General features: G+C 43.9%; 1 protein-coding gene across 1 annotated transcript in view; it reads left to right on the top strand.

The window, feature by feature from the left end:
- The window catches only part of zbtb20 (zinc finger and BTB domain containing 20), a 39,245-nt gene that overhangs the window by 9,267 nt on the left and 17,331 nt on the right, over nt 1-12,647 (top strand). The window contains exons 2-3 of the mRNA XM_015960808.3: nt 9,209-9,376; nt 10,510-12,030. Coding sequence (XP_015816294.1) covers nt 10,530-12,030 — 1,501 coding nt within the window. The 5' untranslated portion in view covers nt 9,209-9,376; nt 10,510-10,529. The remainder of the gene's footprint in view (nt 1-9,208; nt 9,377-10,509; nt 12,031-12,647) is intronic.

The raw sequence follows: 12,647 nt of genomic DNA, 5'->3' as shown, positions 1-12,647 counted from the left end.
AAATAAGGTGTTAAAAAAAGGGGATGGCATGAACCCCTTTGAAACTTTCAGATTTTGATTGAAGTCCATAATTTACTATGATTTTGGCCCTACTTAGACCAGCGATGTGCCCAGACCTTTCAAAATGGGGTGGCACAGGTGGGGCACTTCTTTGTGTATGGGTGGCGCCTATGTTTTTTTTAACCCCAAGCCTTTTGTTGACAATGTAAAGTCTATTTGAAGGGAATTCAGTGGGATGGTTCCTGGGGTGGCCAGTCAGATTTCAAGGATGGCACTCCCGGGACACGCCCCTGGCTTAGACTAGCCATTATCCAGGGGTAACGGTGGCAGAGGAGTCAGGTGCCCACCTTGTAACCGTAGGGTTGTGGGTTTGAGCCCCGTCCGTTTCAGTCATTGTGTCCTTGGGCAAGACACTTCACTCGCCTGGCCTACTGGTGGTCATCGGAGGGACCGATGGTGCCTGTGCTCGGCAGCCTTGCCTCCGTCAGCTGGTCAGCTGTGGCTATAATGTAGTTCATCACCAGCGTCTGAATGTATGTGTGCGTGGGTGAATGACTGATCGTGCTGTAAAGCACCTTGGGGGGTTGTAGAACCCTAGAAAGAACTATATCAAAAACAGGTCATTTACCATTAGTTTACCAACCTGGTCAGATTTGCTGTTCTTAATGGGTCCTTTAAAGTGCTGACTTCAACAGATAGTAATTGTTTATAACCTAACAATAAAACCCACTCAATAATAATAATAGTAATAAAAAGTGGCATGATGTCTTCAAAATTGGTTTGAAACCTTATGTGGAACAGTTAATAGAAACATATAGAGCCCTTTTGGGGCCAATATTTTTTTGAGTCTGTGAATGCATCATAGCATAGCAGATATTTAGCGCTATCAGTAGCCACCATATTTGATATGGAAGTTTCTTTTGAGTAAAAACTCAAGATAAGCAAGGCTGGCTGCAGATCTGTCTGAGACTTACCTTAGCGACACAAGCTTCAGCTTTCACTTTATAGCACTGACTGCCACTTCACCAGCTAACGTTAAAATTATGCTAATTTTGTGAGATTTATAATTACCACATAGGAGACAAATGCATATAAAACACTTAAAGAGAATTGTGTTTCTGTGTAAAAATGAAAAATATTTTCTAGTTTACACATTGTGGTTAGCTTCCTGAAAAGCCTGTGTTTGGAGAAATAGTGTGAATGTCCTACAAAACTGAAAGGCTAACTGCTATTCTGTGCAAGGTGTATTTGTGCTGTCTTAAAACAGATTCAGTCACCATAAATCTCGAAGATTGAAGCAGATTTAAGAATAGAACAAAAACTTTGAACCTGGGTACAGTTGAACTAGCTATTAGCTCTTGGGTGCTTTGGGACGTAAAAGCTATTTCCCTGAACAAAGGCTGTTCAGGAAGCTATCTACAATGGATAAGATCATAATTATGGAAAGTTTTTACACAGAAATGCACTTGGAAAAAAAAAGTCTACAGAGGAAGCATAGTATGTCCTGTAATTTTGTTTTTGGATTAATTTTATTGGTTAAAAGAATTTTTGATTGTCAGTGACCTGCAACCTGCTGCTAGTGTAAAGAAAAAAAAGAAGAAAATGCCACTCTACTTTATTCTAAACATAGTCTATAAAAATCCAGTCACAGTTAGAATTTTACCCAGATCAGAAAACAATATTTTGTATGATTTCAATTATAGTTCTCAGCTAGGCAGGCACTAGAATCAGGCCGACAAAGCTTTAATAAAAAGGGAATCATTTTTTAAAACTGCGGTTGGTACTTCGTCAGTCATCGCTCAAGTCTTATAAAATGTAATAAAACTAGTAGGGCCACATCAACGACTCAACATAGTTTTACCAGCTGTCATCACTGGAAGCTATTTATACCAGGTCTTAGCATTTATGCAAATGTTGTAGCAAAACAAGTCCTGATCAGTTTTTTACAACTGCATAAAAAATAAATCAAAAACAGAAACCTTAAAGGAGCTAAGCTTTGGAGTCAGTATTTTAAAAAATATCTGAAATTATGTTTGTGTCTTTTGTTGTTTTGATGGACACGTTACACACGGTGAACACGCTCATCTCATCTTGTCAGACGACTCAAGTGAAGCTCCAAAATGTTTACTTTTTTATTTATTATCACCGTTTGAACACTTCAGTCTAGATTCCCATTACATAGCTCTCACAAGGTGTGTTGACTGTGTGTGTGTGTTATTCTACATGTCACAGGTGACCTTTGAATGCTGAGACTCAGGACGACTGACCTTATTGTCTCTAATAAAACCTCATTTTTATGGGACTAATGACTTGGAGGGTTCTGCTGAAACATTCCTCCCAGACCGGCTGTCCGAATATCTTCCAGATAGTTTTTACTATAGTTTGATGAAAGCAGCAGTGAAAGGAGGGAAATCCGCTATTTGGCCCTTTTTGCTTATTTCTGGTGAAATACCATAGCAGACTTGCCTAACTTTGTCTTACAACACCAGTATTGTAAATAAAATGTCCCAATGTGGTCAGATTGCCTCACTTTGTTGGATTAACAGGAAATAACTTGCCTTTGTGTGTGTGTTTTTTTTATTTTTTGTGCGTAATTTCTTACATCTAATTTCTATAGTCTCGCCCAGCCGGCCTGCACACCAGTGGACCCGATGCACCAGCACACGATGGTAGCGTGTGTGTGTGTGTGTAGGGCACGGTTGTGGTCGATTGTGTTTCAGTGCGTCAGCATTACACTTTTAGATGGGTCATATGTCACATGAGCTGAGGAGACATATATAATCTGTATTTACTGCACAACAGCTTGCCAAACTATAAATACACTAAACAGTTCTAACATTCATGTGGCTCAAAATAAGCATAGTGACTATTAAGTCCCCTGGATTTTTTTTTATCTTCTTCACATATTGAGGAGAATCTGCTCTGGTGTGTTGATGACATAATTACTTCACCTGAATCATATCAGTTTTATCTAATCTGAATGGTATTTGCATTGTTACCATAGATGCTTTGTGAAGAAATGTGTTGCAACATAAAACTCTGCGCTAGTGTCAGTTCTGCTCCCTTTTTTGTCCACAGAGGTGCAACAAACCAGTGGTTGGTTTTGCAGCTTGTTATTTCACCGTCTGATGTAAAACCTCTGCAAATGGTAAATATTTACTGGAAGCTGCGAGGTAGGCCAAACCTGTCACCTAAACGGGTACTTCGTGTTGAAATGCTCCAAGCCTTACCAAATACGTTTGTGAAACTTCAGCTCAGTGCCAGCAGCTGCACGAGGGTCCACCGGTTCATGCAGCTGCTGGTGACTACACATGGCACATTCACACAGGGCAGCGTGGTGATGTCAATTCACTACTGGTGACCAGGATGTCTGAGCTGGGACTCCTATGGTGGAGCATTGTAATATAAATAGCAGAAATGTCTTTTTACACATATCTGAGATTGTGCATGTGTGTGTGTGTGTGAGCGTGTGTGTATGTGTGAATGTGTATGTGTGTGTGCATGCATGTGTGCGTGTGTGTTTGTGTGTGTTCATGTATGTGTGCGTACATGCATGTGTATGTGTTTGTATCTGCAGGTGCATGTGTGTGTGTGTTCATGCGTGCATGTGCGTGTTCATATGTGCGTGTGTGTATCTGCGTGAGCATGCATGTGTGCGCGTACATGCATGTGTGTATCTGCGTGAGCATGCATGTGTGCGCGTACATGCATGTGTGTATCTGCGTGAGCATGCGTGTGTGTGCATGGCTGTGTGTGTGTTTGTATCTGCAGGTGCATGCGTGTGTGTGTTCATGCGTGCATGTGTGCGTGCATGCGTGTGTGTATCTGCGTGAGTATGTGTGTGTATGCGTGTACATGCGTGCATGTGTGTGTGCATGCCTGTGTGTGTGTATATATGTGTGAGCATGCATGTGTGTGTGTGTGTATGCGTGAGCATGTGTGTGCATGCCTGCCTGTGTGTATCAGCGTTGTTCCTATCAGCCTACATGTGTGATAACTGACGCTTGGCTTTAAGAACTCTTAATTCTTGTTTCCTGTTCTCTACGCAAACACAAAGTTGCTGCAGTTTAATCTGCTCAGTGACTAATGTACACTTTAACACATTCAGGGTTTGTGCTGTTCTCTACAGAACAGAAATCTTCACAGTGTCCCGTCATAAATCAGCACAAAGAATCAGCTCTTCTTGTTTATCTCCCAAGGACAGAAAGTCAGGAGACACTTTGTTATGTTGGGATGATATGAAGAAGCCACCGCCCTCGATTATTAAAGGTGTTTTTTTTTATTCTTACAGACTGAACATATTAACCACTCATTACTCTGTTAACTGGTAATAGTTAGAAAAGCCCTACGGGAGCATCTGTGCAGGTCCATGAAGATCTCTTAATGGCGTGTAAGGTCTGGTTTTGGAGAGGCGAAACGTCCTCGACGTGTGTAGTAGCTGTGGAGAGGCAGTCGCAGCACGCTCTCGTGCCTAAATGATAACTCTCCAATTTAGCATTATCTGCTTCAGGGGTTAGAGGTGCTTTTGGACTCCATCATGTGAGTAGTCAGATGTTTCTTTCTGGTCAAATACTCATTAACAAAAGCAGAACTATTTGCCAAATCTGTTTTTTCTCTCCAAAAGCTTCTGTTCCATCACCAAAGCCACGCAATTTTTTTCCTAATGGAAATGTGCAAACAGTGGCTGCTTGGCTTTTTCTCTCTGCTACCAGAAGAGACTTCATTAAAAATAAAGTGAAAATTTTCACTGATAGCTCAAAAATTTCCACATTTTTTTTGGGACTTTGACTTTTAGAATAAAGGATATTAGAAGTTGGTTATCCTCCCATCTGTAAAAGCACAATGACTCTGCTGTGGAGGACGACTCGTGGTGAGTGTGTTCCTGCCAGAAAATGATGAAGTTGAAACAAGCTGTTCTGTCAAAAAAAAAAAAAAAAAACTTTAACTGTCTTCAAGTTGCCTAATAGTGTTTCGGTGTTTATTATTTGTGGGCTTGAGGAATTTGTTTGAAAGGCGCACATCCTGTTACAATGAGCGCCTTTCTGTTGGACTGAATGCCTTACCAAATTAATCTGCTTTTCTGGTTCTGACGCGTTATTGGCAGAGGAACGAATCGTGAAGAGTCAGATTAAATTTAGTCTGCTTTTAAGGAGTTAACACCATTCCAAGGACGCACAGACAGAAACGCACGACTATAACAGTTATTCAGAGTATTTAAACTGATCGGGGGTCAGAATCTGTCTTCGGTGTAATTACTTCATAACATTATGACCAGATCCAGCAGCGTTTGTAAGTCACAGTTTGTCGACTTTAATTTTCAAATGTGTTTCAGGTGTCGTAGCTCCCGAGCATGTACTTATAAAACATGCACCCCTACGATTTCAGCCAAGCGTTGAGTCCAAATAAAAAAAACTGAAGAGAAAAAATGTTGCGTGAACATCTTGGCTCCACTTGTCAGCAGCCTACGTGTGCTTGTTGATAGTTTCCAGTGTCTGCTGTGAAGGCAAATCAATTAAATCCCGATCCTGTGACTTGTTCGCTGCATCTTTGCCTGCGCTGTATGTGAGTTAGATGCATTATTCAAGTGTTAAGTGCTTTGCAGCATTATAGAAAACAGTCAAAAGGTGATAAGAGGCTCGGCACTCTGGATTACTTCAATTTAATCTCTAATCACAAGTTTTCTTTTTGGGACCTGAGATGAGTAATGTTTAATTTTTTTGTTGTTGCTGAGCAGTGGAAGGACACCAGGATGCAACAGTGCTAGCTGACATTCCACAGGACCCCCCCCCCCCCCGAGTTGTTCATTACAGTAACGTGCGTGCTTTTGTGTGTGTGTGTGTGTTGTTTTGTAGAGGCCAAAATGAACACGGTGTACTTTATTGAACACACCCTCTGTTATCTGTTATCGAATCAGCTCTTCATCTCCGGACTGTTGCTGAACATTTCCCCGTGTCCTTGTTTCATATTTAAACTGAGCTGAATTGCATCAGATCACATGAGGGGAAAAGCATAAATTCTGGCTGTCTGCATGCAAATCGGCAGAGGAGATTGAAATCAATTATTACAATTTGAGCTGCAGAGCTCTCAATCAAGCTTCCTCCCGAATAAGGCGCAACACAAAGCGCTCTCTAACGAAAATGTGCGTCAGATTCATCAAAACGCCGGGCGTATGCGCGAACATGGCCATGAGCATCCCATAATGCCCAGTGGCCCCTTTTGTCTCCTGATTTAAATGTACTGGGGGGTGGGGGGTGGGGGGGGGTGCATACTTGTAGTGTGCGTTGTATTTGCATATTCAGCATGTACATAATTCACATGGCTGATACTGCTCCTTTCATAATCATGCCTCATGTTCCTCCTCTCAGCCCCATCCCCCTTCCTTGCCATTTCCCCCCCCCCCCCCCCCCACCCACCCCCCACCCCACCCCCCCATTAACTAATGTCCAATTCGATGCAGTGAATTTCAGGAGCTTGTCACCTAACGCAGGCAGCTGATTAACCTGGAGCCTGGCTGGTGGAGTTGCAATCCTCGTCCCATCTTAATTCCCCCCCCCCCCCCCCCCAAATACTCCGCCTCTCCTCAAGCCTTTGTTGTGGTGGCAGCAGCCGAGCATGCGTTGCATTGGGGCGGGCTGAAGCATTGTGTCTGATTTCCAGCAGACAAACTGACCTCTGGGGATTTTATTGACGGTAAACTCCACAGAGGCAGCAGACACAGAGCTGGGAGCGTAGCTGCAGCTAGAGAGAGAGAGGGAGAGGCGTGGCGGGGTGTGTGGGGGTCGTTGGGGAAGGCCTAAGGATGAGTGGAGGTTGGGGGGGGGGGGCACAGACGGACAGATAAAGGTATGGAGAGAAACAGGTACAGAAGAAGTAATCAATATGGCGGGACGAGGAGGGGAGGTGGGCTGTTGTGTGTGTGTGTGTGTGTGTGTGTGTGGGGGGGGGGGGGGTAAAACATGTGGAATGGAGCTCGATTTATAATTTCAAATTTTTTTTATCAGCGAGTGAAAGAAAATGGCCGCCTCCTACAAGGATCTAATTAATTTTGAAGGATCATCAGCCCCTTTAGTCCGAGGCAGGGTACAGGAGGGAAGGAGAGGGGAGGGGTGGGGGGGTGAGAGGGTGTGTGAGGGAGGAGGCAGACCCCTGGGCTGATTAGAATTCACTGCAGGTAGGCGCTGGCTGCTGCTCACCCACTGTGTCACGGCTAAAATGGAATCACTGTTGTGAGTGGCAGTCTGGGCAACGCTGGCCTGCTTCCCTTGGCCTGCTTCCTTTGTTGCCAGCGTTCACCTCACTTTACCCCTCTGGCAGGTGGATTTACATGTCTGGATGGGAGGAGGGAGGGAGGGGGGAAACCATAGAGGGGGTATCTACACATGTTTGCATTGTCTAAAAGTAGACCCACACAAAAATGATCCATAACGGTAGGATACAGTTGCATCTGAAGCCAAACCCTGCAGGAGAAGAAGAAGAAAGGTCAAATATTTGGGGTGGTAATGAATTCAGGCTTTTAGCCACATCTGTAGTGGAATAAAACAGAAGGCTTTAGAGCATGGTGTTCGGTTGGCTCTTATTTAGGGGAAAGGTTTCCGAACACAGCGAGGCAAAGTTTTCATCGGAGCCACGTTGCTCTCACGTCTCCATTTCTTCTGGGGCAAGTTTGTTGTCCATAATAAAAGTTCCCCAAAATAAAAACAAATAAACAATCCTTTTACGTTGTGTGTGTGTGTGTGTGTGTGTGTGTGTGTGTGTGTGTGTGTGTGAGACGAGGCTTCACCCTCTGCTGCTAAACATGCCACCACTTGTCTGTATCGAACCGTCAAATACGTTAGATGTCATGAAGACTTCAGGAAGTGAACATTGCGAGGTCATTAGTGATCATCAAAGATGGGCGCGTGAACCCAGAGCAACTCATGAGTTATGTCACTTAAGTTCTGCCCCCCCCCCCCCCCAGCACACACACACACACACACACACACACACACACACACACACACACACACACACACACACACACACACACACACAAGGAAACAAAGTCCTCATCTCTGAGGCACATCCATTGTTAAAGAAGAATCTGTTACCTTGGCACCGAAAATTAAGACCGGAGCATGAAAGAGAAATTGCCTTCTTCCAGACTGTGGGGATGAAGCACAACTGTGGATTTTACCGGTTGAGTGGACGACTTCGTCCTCTACTTCTCTGGAAGTATTTATTTTTTCTAAAAGCTGTAAAAGAATACTTAGTGTCAACACTAATGTGCACGTCCGGTCAAACCCGAGCCCCGTTCTGGTTACTCAGCAGCACCGAGGATTTACTGACATTTTAACTGAGAGCATTTGTAGCAAATGGAGCTGCTACTAAATGCTTTATTTCTCCTTTTTCTTACTAAATTTACCCCCAAATTTTTAAGAGTGTCAGGTCAAACTTCAAACCCGAGTCTGAACTGACATCAGGCATCAGCGCGTGGTGATATTTCCTGATCATTTTAAGGCTTCTCCTTGAACAAGGTATGACTAATAAAAGGGAATGTGTTTGAAAATGGCATTTAGTGCTGGTTGGATGCATTTTCCCTTCAGTTTCCCAACCATAAGCGATGCTATGAAAGTGCGACTGGAATGTGGGTCATTTTGTGTCACCAAACGTACAAACTTTAGTGTTTGTTGGGTTTAACAACACCTGTGATTGTCTTTCAGCGCATCACACGCTGTTGAATGCCTGATTTCATTCAGTGTGTTTCAATATTTGACTCATTCCCATTGTTACTTCCCTGATGTTGCCCTACATCTGTATCAGGCTGCGCGGATTTGTTTGTGGCTTTAAAACAAAATAAATTTCCACGTTATTTGAACAGTTATTTAAACAAACGGATCCCTTTTCTGTAGAAGGGTGTGGTTTTGTTGTCCAGTGGCTCAGATAACTGTTAGGGAAGAAAAAAAAAAACAGGCTCCAGCTGCAAAATATCTTTTTAAACCTTGATTTGTAAATTTGCAATCACGTGATCACCAGAGCGTCCATTCACCTCGCTGTAAAAACTCTTCACACATCTGTTGCAGCACGTCTGTGGCAGATCTTCCCGTTACTGTGGCTCCGGGTTCATTAAGGGAGTGGCAATATCGACAGGCAGTGTGTGGCATTAAGATTTGTCTTTGTCTTTTCTCTCTCCCTCTGCCTCTCTCTCTCTCCCCCCCTCCAAACACTGTAGAGCCGAGCAACACATGATTTGGACAGAGAGGACTGACAGCATTGCCTAGCGCCAGGCCTCTGATCAGCCATCTCCACCAGCAAATGAAAGCCTGACCCGCACTTCATCACCAGCCTTCACAAGCATTTCATTAAAACAAAACAAAACACACAATAACGTCATCTAACTGTGAGTACCGGCCTGTTTTTATTGTTTTGTCCCTTAAATATAATTTTCCTGCTGTTTGAAGGAGTGCTTTGGGTTGTGTTTGCGCTGCAGCTGCAGACATTCTAGCTAAAGTCTAGTTTCATGTGTCACCATCTAACTGGATTTTATATTTTTTACACCTTTCTGAGATTGATTCCTACTCTGATTATAAATTAGCTCCTTTTTTTTGCATAAGTGTGATACTAATCGATTCACTGCAGCTCGACATTGCCTCCTGATTGCATTTTGATCGTTTTATTCGTTGACAGATGGGTTGCAAACAAATTATTTAAGCAATTAAAAATTTTATTTTTATTTTATTAAAGCCATTCTGAATTTTTTTTATATAAAACCAACACTTTTTTCTAAAAGAACCGCTGAGTTCAAATCAACAACAAGAAACAATTCTTAAATGCAAATGAGAAGAAATTCTTCGTAAATCTAAAAAATTTAAAAATTTTAAACATTTTTATTCATAAAATTTGGATTTTTGTTTATTTAAGCTGGTAAACGAGCCAAAATAATAGACCACCTTCATGAACCTGCAGTTTGATCGGCCAGGTCATGTTTAGTGTGTTGCAAGGATATTTAGGGAAACGCCATCATAGTGAACACATGGCTGACAAAAGAGGCCTGTTGTCGTCCAGGTTCAGTGCGCCACCTATTGGCTGCTGGAGGAACTGAAGAAACTGAATGGAACCGACTTGGAGCAGTTAGATGAGAACCATTTTAATTCACAAGAATAAAATGGAAGTTTTTAACAGCAGCTCACTGAATTATATGTTCCCTTCACATTTTCAGACAGCACTGAGAAATAAATGTTTGTATCTTTGTTTTTACTGAAACAATTGTTTGAATAACAGACAGTAAATATTATTTTTAAGGTGTTATTTAATATAAAGCAAAGATATTTGCGATACAGCTTTAGTATTGTAGTTTCTGTAGAGGCAAATGATGGTTTTCACACACACATTTACTCTTAAAGCTTTCATTCTGTGTGTGTGTGTGTGTGTGTGTGTGTGTGTGTGTGTGTGTGTGTGTGTGTGTTTTGGCTTGACTGACCTCTGAATGTGCAGTTTTGTCTTCAGCCAGGTGTTCTTACTCCCTTCCTGCAGGTGACATCAGTTGCAAGGGGATGACCGAGCGCATTCATAACATCAATCTCCACAACTTCAGCAATTCTGTACTCGAGACCCTCAATGAGCAGCGCAACCGCGGGCACTTCTGTGACGTGACCGTTCGGATCCATGGAAGTATGCTGCGAGCTCACCGGTGCGTGCTGGCTGCTGGAAGCCCCTTCTTTCAGGACAAGCTGCTCTTGGGCTACAGCGACATCGAGATCCCCTCCGTGGTCTCAGTGCAATCCATCCAGAAGCTGATAGACTTTATGTACAGTGGAATCCTGCGAGTGTCTCAGTCAGAAGCTCTGCAGATACTTACTGCTGCCAGCATCCTGCAGATTAAGACCGTCATTGATGAGTGCACCCGCATCGTGTCCCAGAACGTGGGCCTGGCAGGCCCGGGGGGTTTTCCAGTTATACCAGGAGATTCTGGTCAGGAAACGCCTCGAGGCACGCCAGAGTCTGGCACCTCCGGGCCCAGCAGTGATGCAGAGTCAGGTTATATGCAAGCAACATCTCAGCAAAGTGTAGAACGTACTTACACGTCGCTCTACTCCTACCCGGGCCATTCTCTGCAGAACGGCACCCGCGAGCGCCCCCTTTACATTAACCCTTTGTCGACAAATTATGACTCAAGCACTCAGAAGGACCAGCAATCTCAGGATCCACCCTGGATGAACCGAATCCAGGAGAGATCTCAGCAGATCGATCGCTTCATTTCCACTGCAGAGTCCACTCACTGCCGCAAGCAACCCCGACCGGTACGCATTCAAACAGGAGGGATGCACATCAAGGAGGAGGCCGAAGACGAGTACACCTGCTACGATGACATGGGGGACTGCCAAGACGACACAGATCACAACGAGGGGGTAGAGGGTGAATCCAAGATTGAAAGTTTTGACTCAGGGGTGAGCTCCTCCATCAGTACAGAGCCAGACATCATGGAGCAGCAGTCGTACCTGACGGGCTATGGGCGAGACGGGGGCGGGGAGGTGCAGCAGGGCAATGGAGCTCCGGTGCAGATAAAGGTCAACGACTCATCCCCCGAGCAGATGCAAAAGGCAGAGGATGGAGACACATCCCACAGCACTAGTGACAGTAGCATGATGCAGCCGCAGCCAAACCCAATCAAACTCAGTCCCATGTCGCAGTACATGCGCCAGATAGAATCACACACCAGCAATCTGAGGATGCCGCTCACGGTGACCAGCAACTCCCAGGTGATAGGCTCTGGTGGAAGCACCTTCCTGCCCACTCTCTTTCCTACACAGCCGGCTAGAGACCACAAGCCTTTCCTTTACCTTTCTGGCCAGCAGCAACCCCAGTTTGTGGCAGTGCCGCCCCCCACAATGCCATCATTCCCAAACCCCATGTCGGTACCACAGGCTGCAGCTCAGCAGCAGCAGGCTGCTGGAGGGATTGGTCAGGGAGAGAAGAAGCCCTATGAATGCACTCTCTGCAGTAAAACCTTCACTGCAAAACAGAACTACGTCAAACACATGTTTGTCCACACTGGTGAGTCACAATTCATCTTTGTTAGACAACAGTTGATTGCATGCGAGTGCGGTTTGTGAAATTACAGATAAAAGCCCTTCTGTTGAGAAAATCACAGCATAATGAGGTTTAGTATGTAGGATGTAAAGACATCTAGCAGCACATATTGCTATGTGAAACCAGACACCCACTAACCACAAGCAGGTATTCTTTGGAGGAGTAAGGATCCCAGGAACTAAACAATGTTAAGATCTTAATAGATACTTATTAGGAAAAATGATATTAATGTTTGAAACTGTCAGAGGAGGAGGTGGGATTTTATTTTTACAGAGAAAAGTGACCTGATTGGGTCAGTTTAGCGGTCTGTGTCTAAAGCAGGTTACGCTTTGGTCTGTAGCATGTAGGAGTTTCATTCAGGTATGTGAAATTACTATGAAGAAATTATGGTCTGGCTTGGTGAGCCAATCACAGTGGGCTCAGACAAAAGTGACTAAAGCACAGATTCACTCTCAAATAATTCAAATAGTTGCTGTTAGCTTCACATTAGAGTTATTCTGGCACAAATTTCATAAAACCCTGACTAGATAAACTCTCTTAAGACGGCCACACACTGTGGGATTTTTGGCCCGTTCTGAGCT

Source organism: Nothobranchius furzeri, chromosome 10, assembly GCF_043380555.1.
Source record: "Nothobranchius furzeri strain GRZ-AD chromosome 10, NfurGRZ-RIMD1, whole genome shotgun sequence".
NCBI lineage: Eukaryota > Metazoa > Chordata > Actinopteri > Cyprinodontiformes > Nothobranchiidae > Nothobranchius > Nothobranchius furzeri.
This window is presented reverse-complemented; position numbering and strand designations above follow the sequence as displayed.